We start from the raw sequence: 26,191 nt of genomic DNA, 5'->3' as shown, positions 1-26,191 counted from the left end.
ACAGGACAAGGGGCAAACTGCAGCACATGAAGTTCCATACAAACAAGGAAGAACTTTACTGTGAGAGCCCCGGAGCCCGCTGCCCAGAGAGGTCGCGCCGCCTCCTTCCCCGGAAACAGTCCAGAGCTGTCCGGCCGCCGACTGCGCGCTCTATCAGGGGGTGGGACTCTATGATCTCCAGAAAGAAGGCTGACGCCGCCAGAAAGCGCTTCTGCTGTGCGGAAAGCGGAGAGACGAGAGCGATGTGAGCGGGACGCCGGCAGCCGCTGTCCAGCGCCGTGCGGCGCGCAGGAGCGGAAGTGCGGAGCCCAGGAGCGGAAGTGCGGCGCGCCGGAAGTGTGGCGCCGCGCGGCTGCCGGCGGCTGCGGTCAGGGTCTGAACCTCCCGGCGGGAGCGTGGCGGAGCGGGGCTGAGCCGTGCTGGGCTGAGCTGTGTGGCACAGCGAAGATGAACGCGGTGCTCGCCATGAAGCAGTACGTGTCCAAAATGATCGAGGACAGCGGGCCAGGCATGAAGGTGCTCCTGATGGACCGGGAGACGGTGAGCGGCGGGGCCGGGCCGGGCCGGGCCGGGCCGGGCGGGGCGCGGGGCCGTTATTCGGCGCGCGGTGACGCGGCGCTCCCCGCAGCCCGGCGCGGTCAGCATGGTGTACACGCAGTCTGAGATCCTGCAGAAGGAGGTGTACCTTTTCGAGCGCATCGACTCCCCCGGCAGAGAACCCATGAAACACCTGAAGGCCGTCTGCTTCCTGCGGCCCACTGAGGTGAGAGCCCTCCCCGAGGGGATGGGGGATGGGGCTGACCCCTCTGATCCCCACTCTGTCGCTGTGTATTCGTTCAGGAGAACGTGGACTATCTCATCCAGGAGCTGCGGAGGCCAAAGTACAGCATCTATTATATCTGTAAGTACGTTCTGTTCAGAGCTTCTGACGTTCAGTGAAGCACTGATGGGAGATACCGACCCCCCCCACTGCAGAGTGCTGCTGAGATGCTGAAAATGTCTGAATTGGAGGTTTTACATTGTTTACCTTGTCAGATCTAAATTTACCCTTTAACGTCTTTGTCGATGGCACAGACAGTGGGATCGAGTGCTCCCTCAGCAGTTTGCTGATGGCACCGAGTGGACTGGTGCAGTTGGCACGACAGAAGGAATGGATGGCATCCAGAGGGACGTGGGCAGGACGAGGAGTGGGCTCGCATGAACCCAGCAAGGCTCACTAGGGCTGAGGGCGCGGTGTTGGGTTGGGGCTCTCCCAGATACGAGTACAGACTGGGAGAGGAGCTCAGGAGTCCTGGTGAACGAGAAGCTGGAGATGAGCCAGCGGTGCACGCTATCAGCCTGCAAGGCCAACTGTGTCCTGGGCTGCACCTGTAGAGGGGTGGCGGTGGGGCGGGGGGGGGGTTGTACCCCTCTGCCCTGCCCTCGTGAGGCCCATCTGGAGTAGTGCATCCAGGACTGGGCCCCAGGTGCCCATGGAGATTATCGCAGAGCTGGAGCGCCTCTCCTGCAGAGAATGGCTGAAGGAGCTGGGGTTATTCTGCCTGGATGAGAGAAGGTGCTAGGGAGACCTGAGAGCAGCAGCGGTACTTAAAGGGAGCTTGTAAGCTGGAGAGAAATCAACTTTTTGCACAAGTTGATAGCGATAGGACAAGGGGGAACGGTTCTAAGCTACAAGAGGCAAGCTGATTTGGGGGTGCGGGGGGGGAAGGGGCATCCAGTCCATGGCAGGGGCATTTAAATGAACTCTGAGATCTCAGATCCCTTCCAACTGAAGCCATTATATGAAGTTCTTTTGGAAAAAGTTACGTGCGTATAAGGTAAAATAGCCAAACTGAAACAACTGATAAATGATCTTTATAAAGCAATGCCACGATCTGTGTTACTCTTATATGACTTATTCCTGAAAACTTGGATTGTAAAGCTTCACAGTGCTCCATGAGCGTGAAATAAGTTTGATACTGACTTCAGGGTGCCTCCATTACAATGAAAACAGGGAGAGATGAGGCGCTGGCCTGAATATCGAAGGTCAGTCATTTAGGGACACAACTTCACATCCCAGTGCTGGACTGAACCCGCCGCGCTGCATCTCGTAGTGCCCGGTGGGTCAGGCAGGTGTTCCTCACGCGTCCTGTTGGTGCTGTGGAATATCGTAAGGGTTTGGAAGTGAAGCACGGTAACTCCAGCGGCCGTTCTGCTGTGACGTAACCTCGTGCACGTGAGGTTCTGGGCAGTGATCTGAGGCGGCCTGTAGTTGGTACTGTCCCCCGCAGTGCCGGAGGAGCAGCTCTGGGTTGCAGGGTGCGGGCTTTGCGAGCGGTGGTGGTGACCTACTGCCGCGGTGATGCGGAGAAGCTCCACTTGTGTTAAGTTGTCCGCAGTGTTAAACTATTTGATACTGGTCATCTCTTACCTTTACAAATCTACTAACTACAGCTGTCAGCGTCGCCCAATGGAGCGTGTGCTGAGCAAGGAGAGGTAAGAGACCATCTGCATAATAATCTGCATAATAATCTGCATAATAATTGCAGGGGTGAGGGCAGGTGGTCTCTGCTGTAATCCACTCCTGCTCCAGGGGAGAAGCGGGTCGTACTGTGCTGTGGTGTTTTCTGTGTCGCTTACAGAGCCCGGCTGATCTTTTGCTGCTATTTTCTTCCAGATTTCAGTAATGTGATCAGTAAGAGCGATATCAAGGCGCTAGCTGAGGCCGATGAACAGGAAGTTGTGGCAGAAGTTCAGGTGAGTTTTGAGTCTTTTAAGTAGATTTTTTAATTCAGAAGCACTAGGAGGTGAACATACGAGCTAGCAAACGTGCACGTGGCAGTGGGAGGACTCTGTAGGTCCTGAACAGTATGCAGCAACTGCAGAAAACCCACGAATTCTGTTTCTCCCCGCCCTCCAGTTGCTGAAGCCACTGCTGGCACTGCTGGCACTGCTGGCACTGCTGGCATCTGCATTTCCCAAGGCTGCGACGTGTGGTCTGGGGCATCGGTAGAGAGTGACGTGCATGAAAAGCACGAGAGAAACTGACGGTGAAGGTGTGAGCAGAAGTGGTGGGATTTTGAGTATGGAGGCAGGAGAAACGCTCAGAGTCGATGTGTGCAGCGCTTAGGATTTCGATGTTGCCGATACACGCGCTCCTGTCGGCTGGACAGGAGTTGGCAGGGCACTAACTGTTTGCTTTCACTTGTTGGCAGGAGTTCTATGGAGATTACATTGCTGTGAATCCACACGTTTTTTCTCTCAACCTCTTGGGCTGCTGCCAGGTATGATGAAAGCCAGTGCTGCTCCCGGGCCTTGTTTTATGGTTAACAGAAAGCCCAGTGGGCACAGCAGACTGGGCTTGGTGGTGGTTCCCCGCAGGCAGAGTGCTGTGTCCAGCTCAGAAGGGCTGGCTGGTCTTCACAGAACAGGATCTGGTGTTCCGGATACACTTTTGGTACTGCTCCTTTAGTCAAAATACAGTCCCCTTGGAGGGAAGTGCAGCTTTATGGGAGAAGGGGTTTGGGAATGGCATATCCGTCTCATACAAAACCTTTCCTTCTAGGGTTGCAACTGGGATCCAGCCCAGCTGTCCAGAACAACTCAAGGGCTGACTGCTCTGCTTTTGTCCCTGAAGAAATGCCCCATGATCCGGTACCAGCTCTCTTCTGAGCCAGCAAAGAGGCTTGCTGAATGCGTGAAGGTACAGTGAGCAGTATTAAGTGAGCGTGGCAACTTCTTTTTGTTTAATCTTTTCTCTTAATGTTGTTCAGCCAGTCCTTGTAAGTTCTTCCATGCATTGTGGCTTTGGGCGGGTCACATCCCTCGTTTCTGCCTCCCCCTGACCCATCAAAGAAGCAAGGGTCCTTATTTCTCACAAGTCCCATGAGCTGCAGTGCATCACCCGATGCCTTTTGAGAGCAGGTGTTTTCTCAGTAGCAGCGTAGGCATAGACAGGATAGCAGCACAACTGATTTCTCTCCAGCTTTTCTCTTTTTATTCACAGCTGTTGAAGAAGTAAGGGGGAACTTTTTCCAGGTATACGTATAATCGAGTGTTGTTTTGGTTGTTTTTTTCCTTCCCTTTCTCACCAGCAAGTAATCACTAAAGAGTATGAGCTGTTCGACTTCCGCCGCACAGAGGTTCCTCCGTTACTCCTCATTCTGGACCGCTCAGATGATGTGATCACCCCACTTCTGAACCAGGTGAATCATCTCACGTGTGTGCAAGGGGCTGAGACAACAGCGTGAGTTCTGGGAGTGCACAGAACGCTGTGGCAGTGGCTTACAGCCAGACAGGGCTGGTTTGTGTTTGAGGCTAGCAGGTGTTGCCCGTGCTCTTTTTAAATCCTTTTATGTCGTGACTCAGCTTTTCAGACTATGGAGCCTGGGTTGTGCACGTTGGCTTCAGAGGCAGATGTGGCCAGAAATGAGACCGCAAAAGCTTTCGTATGACATACTTTGCACTTAGATCCCGGTGTGTCCGCAGTGTTATTTGAAGTGGTGTATTTGTGCAGGCTGCTTGTCCTTTCTGTGGGGGAGGCTCTGGACTCTTAAGTCGCCCTGGGCTGTCCCAGCTGCAGGCAGCCTTCAGGAAGGTGGTGGTGTAGGATGGTGATCGTTGTGCATTGGGACAGTCTGGTAGCAGCCGAGCTCACCTGTGGTCTGTAGAGTTGAGGACGGCCCTCAGCAGCGCACCCGAGGCGTTGTCTGCCGCGTGGAGATTCTGTCCAGAAGAGAGAGCCAGGTGAATGTGAACGCAGCATCAGGCGTGTCAGCACTCTGATTGGCGTTCACTTTTCTCTCTAAGTTAAAACCAGTCTTCCCAGGGTAAATATGTAACTCACTGATGTACAGGACCGTGGTCTCCTATTGTTGTAGAAGGAGCACAGGAGCGTGTAGGAAATCGTAGTTTAAGTGCAGAACCTCTGCAGCCAAAACTGCATGCCCATTCACAGGAGGAGGAATGGGAGATAATGGTGGCAAATAGAGCTGCTGGAGCAGGGATCCTAATCCCAATTGTTCTGCTTTTAGGGCCGTTTCCCATGAATATACGTGCAGTGAGCATCCTCAGATGGGAGTGGTTTTCCTGTGTGTTTGCATCGACACCTCTCAGTGCGATGCCCTCGTGGCGGCATCAGGATTTCTTTTGGTTGTAATGTTCTGACAGAAGTTTGAGGAGTGGACTTTGAATCCACTGCGTCCCTAGAGGAATGGAAAACGAGCTTGTGTTCAGCCTGAAATCTTTTCCAGTGCTGTGTGATACCGTACTAAAGTCGGTACTTGTCTTTCTCTTTCCCCCTCTGTGTCAGTGGACGTACCAGGCTATGGTTCATGAATTGCTGGGGATCAACAACAACCGCATTGACCTCTCACGTGTCCCGGGCATCAGTAAGGATCTCCGAGAAGTGGTCCTGTCTGCCGAGAACGATGAATTCTATGCCAATGTAGGTGGCTCTGTCTTCTGGTGAGCGTCTCCATGCGTGTGGTGCCGCAGTCAGGTTCCCTTCTTGGAGCCTTTCAGTCTTTCAGTGACTTTGAGCATTAAGGTGAGGAAAACTAATGGAGGGTGAAAGTCACTGTGTCACAGAAGCAGCGTCTGATGTGCAATAAGGCAGTGTTTTGATAGCATTAAATAAAACCCGTACCAATCACAAAGCTGCTTGCTGAAGTTCGGATGTCAGGCAGGTGATCTGCAATGGCACCTAAATGTTTTGGGTGCTGAGGGCCCCTGCGTTTTTAGCTCTATCAAAACTTGCGTGCTCGTGATTTTCTCTCAGATCCGCTCCTTTTTCCGTGCAGAACATGTACCTGAACTTTGCAGAGATTGGCAGTAACATCAAGAATCTCATGGAGGATTTCCAGAAGAGGAAACCTAAGGAGCAGCAGAAGCTGGAATCCATAGCAGATATGAAGGTACACACAGGACTTGTTAAAGCCATCTGTTGCGGGACGGTGCAGGTCACTGCTGACCGTATGCTGACAGTGCACGTTCAGTTCAGACCTCTGCAGTGAGTGATGTGTGGGGGCACTGTGTTTCTTTCCCGGGGTCAGTCCCTGCAGCCGGCCGTTGTGCAGCACAGCCTGCAAGCCTCTCGTCCCGACCGCTCCCTGAGCTGCCGCTCAGAGCCCGCTGGGTCCCAGGAGCCCCACGATTGAGTGACGAGCTCTAGCTCGGGTCCTTGGCTTAACGCAGTGTTTGCGTCTGAGGCGGGTCCCTTGGCAGCTGCTGCAGCACGGGCTGCTCATTTCGTCACTACGGAAGAGAGAAAGTGTCCTGGCAGTGGCTCTGCTGTTGCTTTATGTGTCCTTTTATTTTGAGTGTAAACGAAATGTACAGCAAAAGTTGTCCAGTCTTTCAGTCTTCTGGGTTGGAGGTACCTGACCATCCGTGTTCCTGCAGCTTGTCAGTGGATGTGTGCAACCCAGCCATAAGTGGTGTAAACTGTGTCTTGCTGTCTGTTGCTTTTCTTCTCTAGAATGCGCTGCTCTGTTTTCCCACCCACAGGCGTTCGTGGAGAACTACCCTCAGTTCAAGAAGATGTCAGGCACCGTAGCAAAGCACGTGACAGTGGTAGGAGAGCTTTCTCGGCTGGTTGGTGAGCGCGGCCTGCTGGAGGTGTCGGAGGTGGAGCAGGAGCTGGCCTGTCACAATGACCATTCCAGTGCCCTCCAGGTACCTTGGGCCCAGAACCTAGCTGTGCTCCTTTGAATTTGGGTAACTTGCTCCTGTTGGTCTCTTGCTGATGGCTGTTTGGTGCTGAGGATCAGGGGTTTTGGCGTGCAGATGTCCTGCAGGGTAGGGACGTACAATGTAGGGATTCTTCTTCTTCTACCTACTCGGTTCAGATGGGGATGAATTGTTAGTAACGCTTTAGAAGCACCTCTGCAGGTTCTGTCCTTGCATCTCACAGTACAGCATTCCTGCATTAGATGTACTTGGTTGGGATATGACAGACTGCCTGCACAGACACCAGGAAAACGAAACTTGGACCCTTAGCAGAAGCTTCTTGTAATTGTTGGGAAGAAGATGAAATGAAATCCATGGCTAAACCAGACTGCTCCTTGAAGGGATGATTTTTACTTTTTTTTAATATAAAACCCTGGTAAGCCTCTTAGATAAAAGATGTCTTTGGCAGGGAGGACTGAAAAAGCCTGAAAGAGACTTGTGTTGAAGATGATATAGGCTGAAGTTTTGACCCCGCGCTGCCTCGCTGCATTCCACGACCTGACCTCATATCTGCCAGTGTGGCAGCAATGATGGACGGTGGCTGCTGACTCCTTGAAGAAAATAGTGTTGTTAAGAATGACCATTGCAGCACAGTTCAACCACCGACTCGGTACTGGAAAGCGAATCTTTTTTTTTTATATCTGGGATAGAATTTACACCATATAATGGACTTAATTTACGCTTTGATTAGAAAACAAAAATGAACATTTTCAACAGGTGTGAAATAGATGGGTTTTTACCTCTGTTATTCTGTTCTCCGAGTGGGTGGCTAAGTAACATCAGCTCTTTGAGCATCGTCATCTATTACCGGATCCTGAGCTGATGTGAATCAGTGCAGACCTGCACAAGTCACGACAGCTGGATAGCTCTGAGAGCAGATAGATGTGATTTAATAGCTTACATTGGGTAATGTTGTGGTGACTGAGTGTTGAAGTGGGGCTGTAACTCTATAGTACGTTTGCTGAACACAGCCCCTGAGGTTGTGTTGCCGTGTCGTCCTGTGTGGGTCAGGCTGTCAGATGTTTGACTTCTAATCTGTCAGTACACCGTGTCTGTACCGGGGTCTTTTGTTCCTGATGTTACAAGCAGATACTCGGCTGAAGGCTTCGCACAGAGCACGAGTGTTGCAACGTGGGTGTCATTTTGGAAAACGTTGGTCTTTTTGTCATCGGTTATCTCAGATCCCTGGCCAAAGGGATGACAGACTTCTGGACGGGGAGCAGTTGCGTGTTACGGCTTTATTAGGGGGATACGTGGCAGTGCTGGAAAGCGGGTGGAGGTGCAGGGAGGTCAGCCCCCACTTCATGCTGTGGTGGTAAGGTTGTTGGCTAGAGCCACCTCGATGCTAACTCAGGTCTCAGTCGGCACCGAGCGGCGTTTCTGTGGTTTTGAAGGCACACAGGCTGCCCGGTTTTGTTTACGTGCCTAAAGGGCTCTGCTGTGTTTCTGTCAACGGAGAGTGACTGAAGACCACATAGCAGCTAGAAAATCAAAGCAAAGTGAAGAAATGGAAGTGGTATCTTTCTACACGAGAGAGATCATCATCTCTCTAGTTGCAGTGCCCCAGGCTGTTCCCTGCTGCATCCTCCTAATGGCAGCGAAGGGGCAAGGACGCAGGCACAGTGAAGTGCACTAGTGCGCAAAATAAAGGCAGAGTTGTGCTTCCACTGATGTAATCTCAGCAATTGGTAATGTCTGTGGTGGCCAAGGGCCCTCGACTACCGCACGTTTTGGTTATTCTTTTTCCGGTCTCTTATTAATCCTGACATTGTACATGAAGCTTGAGAGGTGAACGGGAGGTTTTGGATCCCGTTCCTCGGATGGACAATAGCTGTTCTGTTTCCCAAGCTTCCCGCTTACACAGGCGTTGCCGCTGTGCTGCCAGCCCAGGACCCCAAATCCGGCAAGCAGGCATCAGTGGTGACGCCTCTTCCTTCAGATACATCTCCAGGCTTGGCAATAGGAAGGCTGTTGCTCCCACTGCTCACCTAAGCTACCAGCTTGGCTTCAGTCTTTCTTCTTGTTAGCTCCGGCATCTCCGCTCTATGGCTCTGTGCAGCGACTGGGAAGTTGCAGAGAGGAAATAAGTGCTTTTGTTGTAATGTGAAGGAGTAGCACTCGGAAGGCCAACGGTCAGCTTGTGCGAGCTACCGTGTCCTGCCTGCATCCCTTGGAGGTGCATGGCACGCTCGGGGGTTCTGAATCTTCTCTGGGAATGGTCTGTGCTTTGGCGGGCAGGCTCCCCGATGTGCACGGTGCTCACAATGCTGCCACGCTCTCTCCGGCAGAAAGAGTAATAATTTGCGTGTTAGAAGTGAATAACCGTGGCTTGCTGCATTTACCTCCCCAGTAGTCTTCCTTTGCCTTCCCATGCTTTAATTCTCCCTTTGCTTCAGGATGCTTTATGTTTACTCCCACCCCCCACATCTCACACCCAGAGATTGTCTGAGACCACGATGCTTCATCCCTACTCCTTCCGCAAGAAAACAGACGGTGCATAGTTTAGCTAGCGCTCTTTCATTGCTGATTGGCACTGTGGTGGCTCAGCTTTTGCTGTACTCAGGTTGGAAAAGGAGTGAGCGGAAACTGAAAGTTTCTACAAGCATCTGCAGGTGCCCCATCTGGGAGGAGTGCACTGCGCTGGGTGCACTGTGCAGCGCTTCATGGAGCATCACAGAGAATTCCCAGCTTCGTGAGATCAACTTACAGTGCATTACACCCCAATAAATCTATCCGCAGAGCACACAGAAAGCTCGGCTCTGTTGCTTATGTCACAGTGCACGCAGTTTGGTTACTAGGCAGTGGGACTGATATTCATCTGATTTAATGTGCTTTGAAGGCCCCTCCGTTAATCCCACTTTGCATCTTGCTGCAGAACGTGCGGCGCCTCCTGCGTAACCCCAAGGTGACAGAGCTCGATGCTGCCCGGCTGGTGATGCTCTATGCCCTGCACTACGAGCGGCACAGCAGCAGCAGCCTCCCAGGTCTGATGGCAGATCTCAAGGACAGGGGCGTTTCAGAGAGATATCGAAAGGTAATGCAGTATTTCTCCTGCTGGATGAATGGCTGTGGCGGGAGGGCACGCAGCTGTCAAACTGTTCCTGGTTGGTGGCAGTGCCCGTTGCTTGCCTGGACATAGCACAGTACTTTTTTCTGTTGAATTGCACCACACCTCTCAAAAGGAGCACGGGGCTTGACTGGGGCCTGCAGGTGTTAAAGGCATAAATAAACTTAATTTCCATTTCCAAAATCAGTGATATTATGAAGAATTGAACAAAGCAGAGATGCTGTGCTTGCCTGGAGTCTAGACCGGTGTGTGGCATGCAGACGGCATGGTGCGCGCTTCCTTTCTCCCTCTCCACCTCCTGCTGAGTCGGCAATAGCTGTAGCAAGGAACTTAACCAGAACAGTAAGGGGGGCTTGGCTGGGAGGGAGAGCGTGGCAGAGCTTGACCAACGTAGTGAGCAGCTGGAGAGGAGGTGGAGAGGCGGAATGATGTCACTGTGTAAGAGATGTGCTGTCACTGCATGGGACTGTGGAACTGAAAGCCTCTCCTTATGCAGGCAGAGCCGTGGCACGCATCTTGTATTCATACAGTACTTCCTTCTTTCCTCTCTTTGGACTGCATCAATCTCCGACTTCTCGGTCATTGTTCTGGTGCCTCCATTTGACCTGATCGAACAACTGCCTGGAATTTTGTTTCCCAGATTAATTGGACTCTGGTTTTGCCTCTCTCCCTACAGCTCGTGTCTGCTGTTGTGCAATATGGAGGGAAACGGGTCCGGGGCAGCGACCTGTTCGGTCCCAAGGATGCTGTAGCCATCACCAAACAGTTCCTCAAAGGACTGAAGGTATGGATCTGCCACGGATGAAATAGCGACGGCTTTAGTCAAAGTTGCAGTGGTGGGGCAGGATTCTTGTGCCACGTGTTTTGGCTTTCAGAGGTGTCATAGACTATGACTTCTTGACAGGGGGCCTACGTGCTCCATGGGCAGAAAGGTGGCGGGGGGATTGGCCTAAATAAAAGAGGAGCAACAAAAAAAAAGAACAGCAGGAATGATCCGAGGAAAAAAACTTATTTAGTTTGTATTGAACTGCTGTGACTGGGACTGAAGCTAATAAATCAGGCAACGAAAGCGAGTTTTTGATACTGAGTCTGTGATGCTACAGTGACCACCAGGGAGCCAGAGAGAGACAGAGATCCTATGACCTCTCTGCTCTTTGATCTTTTCCCTCCCGCTGGAAGACAGAAAATAATAAAATGAAGTCTTCTGAGAGTGCCGTATCTTTTCCTGGCCCATGGGGGCTGTCGTTCATTCTTCTCTTCAGAAGACAGAGCTGCTGCAGTAACTCTTAAAAGTCCCACCGTGGCGTGATGCTATGAATGTGGAGTACTGATACAAAAACTAAAACCGTGACGCAGAGGTTTCATGTTTTTTCCAAGATTTAGCAGTAAGTGCACTGAACGTTAGAGGTGTGATTCTCATTTTAGACAGCGGAGGTTGGTTGCTGAAAAGCCCCTCTAAGTCTCGGCTCAGTGGTTGGTATTTGCTATATCCATCGGATTACTGGGCTCTGAGCGTGGCTTTGCTGTCAGCTCTGTCAGCATGCTGCCGTGCTGTATTAATTCATAACAGGAGCTTCTTTTGCACTGTAGGGTGTTGAGAATGTGTACACACAGCACCAGCCTCTCCTTCAGGAAACGCTGGATCAGCTCATCAAAGGAAAGCTGAAGGATAGCCAGTACCCCTACTTGGGTCCCAACACCCTCCGTGACAGGTATGTGGGGTCTTGCTGGGCAGCGCCAGGAATTGAGTCGCATCTGCTCCTCTCATTGCTCCCACTTGCTTTCTTGTTTGCCCAGAGGTGAAAAATCAAGCTTGCAAAGAAATGATTCAATCGAGTAGGTATTAAAGTTCTCAGGTAGATGGCAGACTATTAAAACTGAAATACAGTCTTCTTTTCTCCATGTTCAATGCTGACCAAGACATGACATTCCCATTGAAAGTAGGTAGGGATAAGGCCATTGCACCGAGCTGCCGGGATGTTCACGTGGTGGATTTCAGCGTGCCCCCTAACTTCAGTCCACGCCATCTGGCTTTTATTTGCAGAGAACCGAAGCCAGTCCAGCTGCTAACTCTCCCTTCTGAGCCAGGTACTATTTGTGATTGGAACGGGATCTTGCAGAATGTGGCCGAGAGCTGAAATTGGCAAGAACTGGGGCTGTCGGGTTCTGGCTGACCTTGCTAGAGCTAGGCTGATCTGTCAGTGAAGTCATTAAAGATGAATATGGGCCTCAAGGGGGAGGGCGCTGAGCTGATAGAGAGGGCTACAAGTTCTCTAAGAGCCTTCACTGATCTGTTTGGTGCCTCAGTTTCCTTTCTGTAAGTTCCATCAAGTTCTGCAAAATGCTGGTTGAGCGTTTCTTACTCCTCGTGGTAGTGGTGTCCTTTGAGGGGAAGATCTTGCCTTGGTTCATGTGGGTGATGTGTGGTGAGACCATCGCGGCTATCCTCTGAATCTTCTCACATGTTTGCTGAATGCCCCAGGGTTTTGCTTGCGGCATGACAACCATCATCACGCCCTTGGCACGCTGCATATGACTGGCTTCTTATCAGCAACTGCCACCTTCGTAGTGAGGCAGAAAAGAAAGTCCAGGTAGCAGTTCTCAGCAAATGAGGTGGCTGCTGCCGGGAAGCTCGAGTTAAATTAAACCTCTAGGTTCACTTGGGGCAGGGGGGAGTGGGCCTGGGGGCCGAGAGTCAGCAGTGTCAGGTGGGTGGGAGGGGCAGGAGCCACTGTTTGTGTGTGGCTCTTTGAGGTGAACACACACACACACTGGTCTCCACGCTTGGCCCGGCCTTGGGGCATTTACATCTACCTGATGAAAGCAAAAATGTGTTTTGTAACGGGGGGGCATCCAAATTCTATGCCAAGCTGACAGCAGGGGATATCAATCACTTCCTTTATGAATTGAAAAAAAATCTCGTCATACAAGAATCAGTTTGTTTATGTATGTCATTGGTAGACCAAAATCTACCTGCCTCACTGTAGATTTTCCCTTAAAAACTACAATGGTGGATTTTGCACAGGATACACGGGCGGTTATTTAATGAGTGTGAGATATCAAGGCCCCTCCATAGCAACAGATACAGCAGCAAGAATGCCATTCTCCATCTCCTTGAAACGAGATGCATTTCAGCCCAACAAAAAGAGCTGGAGGGATGGGATCGTGAAGCAGTGTGGGCAGAACAGCAGACACTGCGTCCGTGCAGCCCTGAGCCCAGCTGCTTCTGAGCTAACTGCAAGCACGTGGCTTTCTGACCTTTGTTTTCTCGTTCTCAGTACCCATTTCCATTCTGCTGAGCTGTGTCACTTAGATTCCTCTCCAGATGTTTAAGGGCACGTGGTTTCTGGGGCCGTTCCCTTATGGGAAAATCTTATTCAGCGTAAGACACGAGAACTCTAGGAATCAGAGGTTCTGTAGCTTTGACAAAACATCGATGCCAAAATACTTCTGTGCCTGGCCTTTATTGGCTTGTTAAAATGGAGGTGCAGCACTTCTCTGTCTCTTGAGTACGAATATTACAGATCATGAAAATGGGTCCTCATCTGAAGACAGCTATTAACTATCAGTTTTGGAAGAAAAAGGGCCGCTGTGTGCTGTTGTCATAGTGCCACGTGAGTGGAGTGAGGAATCTACATGACATACTTTCAAAGAACTTTCACTGCAGCCCGAGGCAAACAGGGCTCAACCGTCTCCTGTCTGTGCTCCCAGGGGGCGGCGTTACCGACATTGGCAGCGGTTCAGCAGCAGGTCGGGGCAGAAGGCTTTGTATTGGCTGATCGAAGGGAGGCAGCTGCTCACAGCAGCGGATTTAAAGGGATTCTCTTTAACTGCTTCTTTTTGTATTGCACACCACACTGTTGCGAGGGAGGAAAAGCTCACGGTGCGAATCTGTGCAATTTGGCAGCAGTGGGGAAGAGGGATTCATTGCAGAACACTGCGCAGGGTTCCTCGGAGAGCAGTAAGCAATTCTGCTTTCTTTTACTGCTTTTTCCTGCTGTGTTAAATAGCGCCCTTTTGACGCATGCCACAAGCCTGCAGTCCCTTCCACCTTTCTGCTGGAAAGTACCAACCAGAAAAGCTCGTTCCCATTGCTGTGGTCAGTGGGAGCCCAGCTGCGCTGAGCGCTGTGAAGTGCCTCTGAAGGTTGGTGACACACTCAGAGCACTGGCTAGGAGTAAAGCTAGGAGCAGAGCCTGCCCTCTGGTGGAGCTCCTGGTTTTGTGCTTTGGAATTGCCTGGGAATTTCTTTATCAGGGCATTTGTCCCAGCAGACCAAGTGGGCCTGATGGTGCTTACACACGAGAGCTCACCGGTGCCATCCAGTGCTGGGTACGCTGTGACTCACAGCCTGAGTGTGGTCTTTCTCCCGTGATTGTGTTGAAGGACGAGTTGCTCTTGAGTGCTTGAGGAGAGGAAGAAGTTGGAAGCAGCTCGCCATTATGAATGTGACACACATCTGAAGGGATGGGTGAGATGTCTCCCTAGGCAGCAAATATAAAACCCCTTTCTTGGAAACATCAGCTTTCAGCATGTGATATGGCACCACTCAGCTGTGTCATTTTTCGTCTGAGCTCACACAGTGCCACCCTAAAGTTGAGGGAAGGTAGTGCTGCTGCTCTACTTCATGTATATCATGTACTTCATGATCATGTGTGTTACCTTGGGTTGGTGTGACTGCTGTTTTGCGTGGTTTTTTCGAGCCAAAACTCTGACTGTGTCCTTGTTTGTTCAGAGCAGTTGCTTCATCCTCTGTGAAAAGCTCGAGCATTCAGCTGTTCAGTTGGCAGTTAAGCCAAGGAGACCCACTGCGTAGCCACATCCACAAACTGGAGCTGAAGAGCGCAGCAGCTGGAGGTGGTGTTCCTGTAGATTGCTTTCCCACTAGTGCTAGTGGGACTTGTCTTGGGGTTATTCATGTTCCACATTGCTCGTTGTTTGTCGTGACAGAAGCAATTGTTCCCTGGGCACTCCATGCGAACACCCAAATCCTTTTGTTCTTCTTGCGGCGCAAATGTATGTGTGTGTATATATATATTTTCTTTGCTAGTGATGTGTATATATAAAACCCACTCCAAACTTTGATCTATAGGATTTCTTAGTTCAGCTTCCCTTAGCAGTTTGATATGTAATCCTCATGAGTGCTGTGTTAAGTGGCTCTTCCTGGCAGTATAAGTCTGCTCATGCTTTCATTTCTGGTGGTAGAGGAGTGCTAGAGTGACACAGAGAGGAATGATCTCATTTGTTGCTGCTTCTCCTGTTTATACTTAGTTCCTTTTTAGCCCGATGTAGTTTGAAGCAGACTTTGTCACTTTCAAACCTATTTTAATGCATTTGTAAATGCCTTTGTGAGATACTTCTCTGTTCTTGGCCCTGAGGTTGAAGAACTATCAAATCTTCCATCTTGCTTAAGCAAGAAACACAGTTTCCCTTCCTCAGCCAAGCGTTGTGTCTGTGAAGTGACCGCTGGTAATACGCAGCCACCTCGTTTTTGGAGGTCCAACATCGTGTGAGAGCAAATCCTGTAACCCTAAGTCCTCGGGAAAAGCTGCGATGCCGGGACTTGGCACTGTTTGATGAGAATGAGCAGGGTACGTGTCTGAGTGACACTGAAAGACGGCGGCAGGCTCATGGACTGGTTCGTGTTAAGACGATGGGTTGATGGTTAGGATGTATTGGTGGTTGGACTTAATGATCTCAGTGGTCTTCTCCAGCCTTAATGATTCTTGGATTATATAAGTGGGCACAGTGGACAATGGTTAGCACTGAACTTGATCTCTGTGGTGTTTTCTAACCTTTATGATTCTGTGATATTCCAGAGGAGCACGTGGGAGCTGGCCACACTTCTCCAGTGAAATCCTTAGGTCTCTTATAGTTCCAACCTAAAATGCATAAATGATGGTATTGGAGGTTGATGCTGTGGGCTTCAGTCTGCTGCTAAGATCAGCTGCCTTCTTCGTTTCCCTGTTCCTGTGATCCAGTTAGTAAAGATATCTTAACCTGGCAGGTCCGTACTGACCCACAGGACTTAGGGAACTGTGGCTTCCTCACCTGAAAGGTATTTTCATTAGAGCTGTGGCATGGTCTGCTAGGCACATCTCTATCGTGATAAAAATGGGTTTGTAAGGATTATCAATAGACCTCTTTTTTTCTGACGATCTACAGCTTCTTACCAGAACACTTCGTTGCTACCCTTTCCTTCCCTTTGGTTTCCATTCCCAAGAGACTTGGGCACACTTACATCTAGTTTTCAAAGCAGCCTGTCTGAACGCAGGCAAAAAGATGAGGTGGTGGCAAAAGCTGATTTCTGGGTGGCAAGCACACTGCTATCCCTGAGAGTGGAAAGCTTAAGGAACTGGGGAGAGCGGTGCAGGGAAGGCCCAGCTTTCCCTTGAAAGCAGAATGTGCAGGGGATGTGCCAGGTTTTGCCTTTGCTAGATGCAGACACTTCCCTTCTCCCTTTCTCCTTTTCCCTCTGTGAAATCCTGTATTTCGGGGCTACTTAGGAAATGTAACCTCAGAGGTAAACTCAAGCATAAATCCCCCGTTCTGTAATCATCCAGCAAAACTGCAGCTGGTCTGTGCCCTTCCAAGCAAGCCCGAGAGCTCTGCAGCCCCACTGCTGTCCTCGTTTGACTTCAAATCAGTCTGAATTGAACAGCCGCAGCAGCATCTCCGTCGTGCATTAAACACTGGTGATGTGTCACGGTGGAGCTCCGCAGGGATGCGGGTGTGGGTGTGCTGAGGAGGCTGCCAGCACCGTGAGCAGTGTGTAAATGTTCAGGAGAGGTGGTGTTGTAACGGCGATTTAATGGGCCTTGTGTTGTTGTCGGTCTTCACGTTTCATTTCTGTGATGCACTGGGATGATGTGGGGAGATAAAGCAGCAGGATTGCTGCCTCCGTGCCCGTGGCTGCTGCAGGAGTAATGCCGTTCTGTATTACAGGCCCCAGGATATCATTGTCTTCATCATCGGAGGGGCGACGTACGAGGAGGCACTGACCGTGTACAACCTGAACCGCTCCAACCCGGGTGTCCGAGTAGTCCTGGGCGGGACCACCATCCACAATAGCAGGAGGTAACAGCCCTATTGCCAGGCATTCACCACTGCTGACACAGATGTGAACTGGCGGTGCCTGAGGGATCTTCATTGCTCAGTAAAACATGGCAGCGTGTCTGAGCGCTCTGAGCCCCGCGCTGCTCATTGTGGCTGAGGGACGTGTTATCACGCTGAAGGTTTAACGCGTGCTTTGCTGAATGCAAGGGCAAAGAAGTGGATTTGTATATATTTTCCTGCTTATAATTCGCCATACCCTGTACTGTGAATGAAAAGCCGTTGCAGCACGCAGGGATGCGGAGCTGACTGTGGTCTCACTGCTTCTGTTGGAATGTGGAGCAGTTGCATTCAATAGCAGTGAAGTTAACGCACCAAGGGTTAGAATGGAGTTCTGTGATCACGCTGCTCGCAGACCCTCTGCCACCATCGAGAGCACTGGCTGTGCCTTTTGCATTTCTCCCTGGGGAAAGAGTTTTCTCTATGGGTTTGTTTTGCACTCCAAGCTGTTCATAAGTTCATAAGGTTGGAAAGGACCTACAAGGTCATCTAGTCCAACCATCCTCCTATTACTATCCCTACCCAACTACTAAATCAAATCCCTCAGCACCTCATCTAAATGCTTCTTGAACAGCGCTAGGGATGGTGCCCCCACCCCCTCCCCAGGCAGGCCATCCCAGGGCCTGACCACTCCTTCAGAGACAAAATTCCTCCTCAGATCTCATCTCAATCTTCCCCGGCGCAACTTGTGGCCATCCCCTCTCGTCCTGTCGTTATTTATCAGGGAGAAGAGGCCCACCCCCTCCTCACCACAACCCCCCCTCAGGAAGTGGGAGAGTGCAGTAAGGTCTCCTCTGAGCCTCCTCTTCTCCACCCCAACCCATCCCAGCTCCCTCAGCCGCTCCTCATTGTGCTCCAGACCCCTCCCCAGTTTTGCTGCCCTTCTCTGAACACGCTCCAGGGCCTCCATGTCCTTCTTGCAGTGAGGGGCCCAAAACTGAACACAGTACTCGAGGTGCAGCCGTACCAGAGCTGAGTGCAGGGGGATGCTCACCTCCCTGCTCCTGCTGGCTGCACTGTTTCTAATCCAGGCCAGGATGCCGTTGGCCTTCTTGGCCACCTGGGCACACTGCCGGCTCATGTTAAGCCGAGCATCAACCAACACCCCCAGGTCCTTTTCCTCTCTCCATTCTTCAAGCCGTTCTGCCCCAAGCCTATAGCACTGCTGTCTGGGAGGGCTGACAGTTGTGAGGGCTCGGTGCTGCAGGACAGAGCAGGTCAGGGAGCACACTGAGCTTCACAGATCTTCTGGGCACTGTCTGGGATGTTCTGGCAGCTGGCTGAAAACGTAGATCACGGTGGGGATTGTTGTCAATCAGCACAGCTTGCTGCTAGCCAAGCAGAGGCAATTGTTGCATGTGTTGCAGAAAGCTCAGGTGAGAAACAGGCTGAGGAAATTGGGACTGTCAGACCCATGCTGGACAAGGTTCCAGACTTTAGGATTCTGAACTTGATCGGTTTCGGGTGACCTCTTTCCTTTCCATCCCATTGGGTGCCTAACTAAGCAGATAGTTTACTTTGAAAGCGCTTCTGCTCCCTGACGGATGTGCCTCTGTCTCTCGCTTCCACTGAACGACATCTGAGCAGGAAGAATGCCCTCCGTTACAGAATCGCCCCCTGCAATATCCCATCATCTTATTCCAGGAGAATGATTTTTGTTCTTGTAGGAAGCAGTCCCCTGTCTTGTGTACGTGAGGTCTATCAGGACGCCAGAGGTCAGTCAGTGGGGCAGCCTCCGTAGGACAGTGCTCTCAGGAGGAGGGAGTGTGACAGGCGACACGCGTCTCTCCCATGTTTTGCAGCAGGGAGTGTGGTGAAATCCAGTCCCGGGACAGCCCTGGGGTGTCCAGCAGCTGCTTGGAGCTGAGAGGGAGCACCAAGCTGGGAGGGAAGGGCAGCTCCAGCATGACCCGAGGAAGCACCCACAGAGCGGTGCTGCACGGGAAGAAGTTGTGCTTCTCAGCATTGTGGGCAGCATTTCCAGGGCTGACCAACCACTCTGGGTGCCCCAGCAGTGCTCTGGAGCTCAGGAGGCACACAGTGTCGGTGCCATAGGCTTTGTGTGTCAGAAGTACAGCTGCCAAGCGCTTCCTTGACCTCAGTACTGACAGGAGAACGCAGGTATGGTGCATGAGCTAAACATGGTTTTGGTTTTAGGCCATGTCTGTGCACTGCTGCTGCCTTAGAGTGCAGTGTGCTGTTTTTAATGCTCTTGCACTTTCGCCCTCCCCTTTCACATTTTCAGACTCCAAAGCTGCCTACCCAGAGCAGTGACAACTCTTAAGCAAGGTGTTCCAGTGGTTACTGTCATTGCTTTGCTAAGAAAAAAATGCCCAAACCACTGAATTCCCTCTCCAAAACGTGGCCCTTTCTTTTGCTGGACATCAACTGACGAGAAAGCTTCTGAGCTGGTGGTCGCCCAGGAGCAAAGTGCTGTCATGTGCTGGGTTACAGAGGCAAGTCTGTGTTAGCCCACACGCCAGCCAGTGCCTGCCCAAATTACCAGGCTTCCCTAACCTACTTTCTAGAGTGGCTTTGAACTAAATCCTGTGCTAGCCAGACCTGGAACTAGAGAGATCAGCTAGAAACTAGCTGCTCTTAGGAAAAGAAAGAAATTAAGTGGATTGTCGTCTTGTAAGGACGCAGAAGAGCTGTCTCATGTTCAGCCTGACATCCAGTGCGACCTCTCAGTCTGCCATTGCATTTTGAGGCTGATTTTGACATCTTCCCACAGCCCCGCATCAAACCTTGACCAGTGTCTGTACTGAGAACCTGGATGATGCTGTCATCACACCACACTAAATACAATAAAACAGAGCGAGTCTAGGAAGGTGGCACAGTTTTTTCACTCCAGATTGGAGGTCAAGACCTGCCCTGGCAGAGTATCGGTGCAGCACAATCAGCAAAAAATCAGTGCAGGAGCGGGAATGGAGGAAACCTGGCAGTGTTTGGTCTAGAAGGAAAATTTATAACGTTATTAATTTATAACATATTATTAATTTTATAACAAAGCTGAGGAAGTGTGGGATAGATGAGTGAGCAGTGCAGTGGGTTGAGAACTGGCAGAGCGCAGAGGGTTGTCGTTGGCGGTGTAGAGTCCATTTGGTGGCCTGTAACCAGCAGTGTCCCCCAGGGGTCCATGCTGGGTCCAGTCTTGTTCAACATCTTCATCAGTGACCTTGATGAGGGGATAGTGGCCACCCTCAGCAAGTTTGCTGAGGATCCGAAGTTGGGAGGATTGGCTGCCACGCCTGAAGGCCGTGCTGCCATTCAGCAACACCTGGGCAGGATGCAGAGCTGGGCAGGGAGAGACAGGAGGAGCTATAACAAAAGCAAGTGTAGGGTCTTGCACCTAGGGAGGAATAACTGCATGAACCAGTACAGGTTGGGGGATGAGCTGCTGGAGAGGAGCTCTGTAGAGAGGGACCTGGGTGTCCTGGTGGGTGACAGGTTGACCATGAGCAGTGTGCCCTTGTGGCCAGGAGGACCGATGGCATTCTGGGGTGCATGAAACAGAGCGTGGCCAGCAGGTCGAGGGAGGGGATCCTCCCCCTCTGCTCTGCCCTGGGGAGGCCTCATCTGGAGCACTGTGTGCAGTTCTGGGCTCCCCAGTCCAAAACAGACAGGGATCTCTTGGAAAGAGTGCAGCACAGGGCCACAAAGATGGGGAAGGGCCTGGAGGATCTCCCCTCGAAGAAAGGCGGAGTGAACTGGGTCTGTTCAGCCCTGAGAAAAGAAGAGTGAGAGGGGACCTGATCCAGGGGGAGAAATATCGGAGGGGTGGGGGGCACAGTGGCGAGGCCAGACTCTTTTCAGCAGTGTGTGGGGACAGGACGGGGGGGAACGGACAGAAACTGCAGCACAGAAGGTTCCGCAAAATGTGCGCAAGAACTTCTTTACGGTGACGGTGAGGAGCAGTGGCACAGCTGCACGCACTGCTCATGACCAACCTGTCACCCCCCAGGACCCCCAGGTCCCTCTCTGCACAGCTCCTCTGCAGCAGCTCATCCCCCAACCTGTACTGGGGCACGCACTCTCTAGCTGCAAGACTCTACACTTGCTCTTATTAAACCTTCTTTACGGTGATGGTGAGGAGCAGTGGCACAGGCTGCCCGGGGGGCGGTGGGGTCTCCTGGAGATACTCAGGACCCACCTGGACGCCTACCTGTGCGACCTGGTGTAGGGAACTGCTTTGGCAGGGGTTGGACTCGCTGATCTCTGGAGGTCCCTTCCAACCGCTGTGGTTCTGTGCAAGTGAGCAGGACAGGCAGGCAGGGATGGTGTTAGTTTGAGGTTCCCACCCCTCTGCTGCTGACCTGTGAGGTGCCAGCAGGCAGCTTGCTGCTTTGTCTGTTTGCACCAGAAGGTCTCTGAGCGTTGTGACATTCGAGGTTTGCAGCTGCACTCCTTAGATTGGTGCCGTAAGGAGGAACATTAGCTCGCTAAGGCTCCTACCGTGACAGTTCTGTTGCAGCCTCTGAATTATTTACAGGAAAATGAGGATACGGTATCAGAGTGTGCATTTCTGGAATGAAGTGGAAAAAGTAAATGTAAAAGGCTGTTGCTTTGTAGGGAGCGAACAGTACAGGTCCTCTCTGGGAGCGCTGAGACGAGGGCTCTCAGGAGTCCTGCTCTGGAAATAGCCCCGTCCCAGTGAGTCGCTTTTCCCTCTCGGCTTGAATCAAATGTCCTGAAGGGTGAAAGGCCGCACCGGTAATGGCAGCAGAGCTTCCTCGACAAGGATCTCGGTGATTTTCAGGGGCCGGCTGACACTGCAGGAGGAGCGGCACGCAGAGCAGAGCGAGCCAGCTCCCACCAGGTACCTGAGGAAAGGAGGCAAGTGTCCTGTCCGCAGCAGTCACAGCAGAGCACGTGAGGAATTTGGCTGCGTCCGCAGAGACACCAGTACGTGAGCAAACCTGATGTGGTGGTCTTCTGACCGCCCCACTAATCCACCAGCCTTCCTTGAATGAGCTGCTGCCTATTTCTGCTGGATTAGGGCTGGTAGGTCACGGTAAGCAAGGAGAGTTTGAGAGGGATGCAGGGAGCAGCCCCTGTAAGCGCACTAATCCTGTGCCTTCATTGTTACAGCCCAATTTAAACTGTGATCGACATTGTGCTTATGGAGTGGGGGACGGCTTTGAGAGCACTCCTTCTCCAGGCACAGCACAAACGAGCCCTCGGAGCTGGCCGTTACAGCTCTGCGTTGGTGAGAAGCTTATTTGAGGAAGAGACTGTCCGTGTGGTCCCATGGGGTGCTTGAAGAGCGTGGGGGTGAAAGTGCCCCTCCACACCCTGTGTTTGCCAGGTCTCAAACTGGGCATGGGAAGGCCCTTGCTGAAGTTCCCTTATGCTGCACGGTGATGTCGAGGAGAACGTGTCCGTGTTGATCTTCATGGATCTGTGTCCATATATATGCCAATAAGAGCAGGCCTTTATTGGCAGTGCTCATTTCTGAAGTGAGGCAAAGAGTTAGAGGGTTTTCTTGTAAATAAACGAGGTTACAGGCTCTGGCTGGAGATTATTCCTCCATTTAACACACCATCAGGCAGCCCCTTCACATTCAGTGTACGGAAGCACAACAATACAAATATTCATAATACATCCAGCAGGTGGAAAAAATCAGTTTTCGAGATTTTCATTGTTTCTGTAACGAGCCCGGGTTGGCTGCCTGTTGCTTGTGAAATTTTGGCTGCCCCACTAAAAACACTTGGATTACGATGTGATTTTGAGAATGATAAGGAAGGGCTTTCCTGTACAACGAGCCCAGGCAATGCACCCTGCAGGGCTGTGCCCCGTGGAAAAGATCCCATATGTGCCCGCTGTGTGCATCGCTCCTGCTCAGTGTGGCTCTTCTGCTGCACCGGGCAGAGCCGCCTGCTGCATGAAAACCTGAGCACAGAGCTCCTCTCTGTTCTCCCAGTGATGTGATGAGCTGTAATGAGGGCTGGGAGGCTGAAGATCATTAGTTGTGAGTTCTTTTGAGAAATACCTATGTAATAAGTTTTTAAATTGCAGTTATGATAAACGTGAGGGTTCATTTTTGACTCGGTGTCTGGCCACAGCATTTATTGAGGACTGAGGCACCCAGATAAATTAGGCCAGATTTGTGCTGGATTGAAATCTGTGGGTTCCCAGGGACTTTCCCCTTGGAGGATTTCAGTACAGTTTTTTTTTGGAGGGGCCATGTGCTTATACCAAAGAGCTTCTGGAGCCTGTGGATTTGCTGTAGCTTTAGGGCTAGGACTAACAGCAAAGCATGTAATCATGGGGCTGCGGAGCCCAGTACATTTGGCTGGGAGCTGTAGAGCTACTGCCATTTCCTAAATAAAAAGCAAAGTGATTCCTTCCTGTTGGCAAACGGCTTCAGCACCAATCCCGAGCACACAGCTCAGTGCCTCTCCTGCACAGCCGCCTGCATTGCGAGGAACTTCCACTAGAGAACGGGTTAAAAGAGATCAGGAATGTCTAAAAAGGGATGAATGAGGCCCAGGGAATATAGGGTGTGAGGGGCTGACTCATCCAGGGAACAGGTTAAGCAGGAATCTGCTGTGACTAATCCGAGGGGATGCCAGCCTGACCCACTTACCCACTTCAACAATAGCTCAGCTGCCTCTTGGTGCTGAATGCAGCTGGCTGAGCCTGCTGCGTGATGCTGGTGCCCACAGGGGAACGCCTAGGCTGGCCCTTAGGATCCGGGCCTGGAGGGAGCAAGGCGTGGGAGCGGTTGGAAGCATCCCTCGTCCCCTCCATGCTTTTGTGTCCTTTGTGTGATGGTGTGATGGGGAGGCCGTTGTGCCGTAGGTGCTCAGGGCTGGTTGCCGTGTCTGCTTTTAAGAACTTTCTGAACTTTCTCACCGTAACAAATGAACAGGAGTCCCCTTTAAAAGGAAGAGCAAGTCATCCTGTGTGGTCAGTCTGCCTGGCTCTAAAGTCTAAAGATAAAACTGGTGGAGGGATGATGACTACGGCTCTGACTGTAGTTGTGGTGCTTGTAGACCACCAGCAAAACACACCTCCTGTACCTCAGGTGTATTTCTGAGCAGTGCAGGGTTGGCGTCTGCATATTGATGCAGGCGTTCGCATGACTTTGATTTTAATTTTTTAATTTAACTTTCAGGATTCACAGCCGTGGCAGGTAGACCTACCTTACCCCTCCCTCTTCTGGGGGAGTAGAGATTGTGTAGGATTTGCGGCATATCCTGGTTTTTCTTTTATTTTTTTGCTTTTTTAAGCGTTAATGTTGGGATAACTTGATCAGCATATTGAAGGCATGAGTCGACGTGGGAGCTGGTGAAGTGTGCTGCAGTGCCAGAGTAACAGTCCTCCTGGTAACATCCTCCTCAGAGCTCACACGGGAATGTTCCTGTGGTTTTGCACAGTGCCCAGCAGCCTCCCAGGCTGCACAGAGCAGCGCTGCAAATATCCCCAGTCCTGCGTGGTGCTCACGCAACACCGCTTGTTCCCGCTTGGCTTCACAGGTGGGAGCGCTGTGCAAAAGCATGGAAAAGCCTACAACTGAACAGAAACAGCGAAAGAAGCTTTTAAGGATCACCCGTTCAAATCTTTTTTTTTTTTTCTTATTCCCCTTGAATTAGTCTCAAACCTTAATCCACTTCTAGACCTATTTAGACAAGGGTGCTCCCCTCGCTTGCTATCCTTTGTTGGATTAAGCTGCACGTTGATTGTGCAGGGGCTGGGGCTGCTGGAATGCAGTGTGCTGCAGCTCACCCAGGGTCAGAGAGCACACAGCAGGTACCTGCTTCTCAGCCCATCTACCCTCATAATGGCTGTGTGCTCATGAAAGCTGTAAGCCTGGAAACAAACTGCCATGGCATGATGCCGGGATAAAATTGGCCTCTGAAGACTGCTTGGCGACAGAATGGGTGTTTGCAGATATACTGAGCTAGAAATCCTCTCACTGCATAACCAAGGAGCCGTAGTCCTGCCCGCAGCTGGAGTTCTGTGGTGGCAAACAGGACTGCCTCTGCGGTGATCTCGTCTGTACGAGGGCTTTAAGGTGCTCTGCAAACAAGAACAGAATTTTTCACACTGTCACGTAGCCTCAGTGCTCTTGAAGATAGAACTGAGAATTTTGCTGTGATTTAAATGGGAATATGTTTGGGCTAGGACAGAGTGATCTTGTAAGCTCAGATTTGAGTGTCTCAATCACCAAAACAGGGCACAGCACAGACCCACCTGTCCGGGTTCCTGCCTGCCCCCGACTTTCCCCCTCCAGTTGGCCAACTCCAGCCCATGGTCCACAGCACAAGAGTTTGTTGAGAAGCCCAGATGCGTCTCTGAATGAGTTGTCCTTTGGTTTTCCTTTAGAATCATTGCTCCGGCGCGTGGCTGAGCCATTTGTTTGGCTTTAGATCCTTAGGGCCCCAAGGAAAATCAGAGAGAGAAGACAAAGGATGAAGCTTACCGTGTCTTTAAAGATTTTCCTGAGTCCTTGAGCTCTGAGTGGTGCCCAGAGGTTTCCATGGGGCTCATTGGTTGAATTTGAACAACAGTCCATAAAACATGGTTCAGACAGGCTGAATTCAGAGTGAGAATCCCAGGCAGGTGGGAGCCTTGCAACGGGCTGAGAGGAGGCTGAGCGCAACCCAGGACTGTTTTCAGAACGCCCTGCTGCAAAATGCCAAAGATGCCGCGGCGGGAGGTGCCTGCCTCTTCCTGCTCTCTCATCCTCACAGGAAGGCTGAGAGCAAGCAAGCTTTGGTCTTCCTGGCTTTGTTGCCAATAATCAGACAGGACTGCCAGCAAACCCTGGTGCTGAGCTGGATGAGCCAGGAGCCCATCTTTGGAGCCCTACAGGATGGGATGGGATGGAATGGGATGGGATGGGATGGGATGGGGTGGGGTGGGGTGGGATGGGATGGGATGGGATGGGATGGGATGGGATGGGATGGGATGGGATGGGATGGGATGGGATGGGATGGGATGGGATGGGATGGGATGGGATGGGGCATTTCGGGAGGAATGGAGCTGCTCAGTGGAGTTGATGCTTGCTGGCTGCCCAGGCTTTGGTGCCAAGGGTGTGGTTCAGAGGCCAAGTGGATGCTTTCTGTTGGCTGAGAGACTAACCTGAGCTTTGCTTGGCAGCTTTCTCGAGGAGGTTACAGCTTCAGGTTTCTGCGGACGAAGCACCGAGGGTTCCCATGCCACGCTGAGGCCAAGCAGCAGGCGGTGAAGCTCGAGGAAATTCCTGCCTCCCCCATCCTCTGCACTGGCATTGGTGTCTGCGTGAAGGAACGTGCCCCAGACTGCAGGACCCACACTGTCTTCGCCCTGATGCAG

The 26,191-nt window shown here is 51.5% G+C and overlaps 1 protein-coding gene across 3 annotated transcripts; it reads left to right on the top strand.

Moving 5' to 3' along the window:
• The first annotated feature begins 406 nt into the window (after nucleotides 1-406).
• VPS45 (vacuolar protein sorting 45 homolog) lies at nucleotides 407-26,191 on the top strand. Of its 3 annotated transcripts, XM_065750161.1 has the most exons (15): nucleotides 407-540; nucleotides 629-763; nucleotides 841-901; nucleotides 2,657-2,736; nucleotides 3,195-3,263; nucleotides 3,545-3,682; nucleotides 4,074-4,184; nucleotides 5,291-5,425; nucleotides 5,781-5,894; nucleotides 6,487-6,654; nucleotides 9,584-9,742; nucleotides 10,452-10,559; nucleotides 11,366-11,487; nucleotides 16,721-16,852; nucleotides 25,997-26,191. In XM_065750161.1, exons 1-15 carry the CDS (start codon nucleotides 448-450, stop codon nucleotides 26,082-26,084), a joined length of 1,713 nt encoding a protein of 570 aa, XP_065606233.1. In that variant the 5' UTR covers nucleotides 407-447; the 3' UTR covers nucleotides 26,085-26,191. The 3 variants fall into 3 exon arrangements, with proteins under 3 accessions (XP_065606233.1, XP_065606234.1, XP_065606235.1); XM_065750163.1 differs by lacking the exons at nucleotides 629-763; nucleotides 841-901 and having other exon boundaries at nucleotides 429-540; XM_065750162.1 differs by lacking the exons at nucleotides 629-763; nucleotides 841-901; nucleotides 2,657-2,736.

The sequence above is a fragment of the Cyrtonyx montezumae genome, unplaced genomic scaffold (assembly GCF_038088225.1).
Source record: "Cyrtonyx montezumae isolate F1298 unplaced genomic scaffold, pur_monq_1.0 scaffold_66, whole genome shotgun sequence".
In the NCBI taxonomy this organism is placed as follows: domain Eukaryota; kingdom Metazoa; phylum Chordata; class Aves; order Galliformes; family Odontophoridae; genus Cyrtonyx; species Cyrtonyx montezumae.
This window is presented reverse-complemented; position numbering and strand designations above follow the sequence as displayed.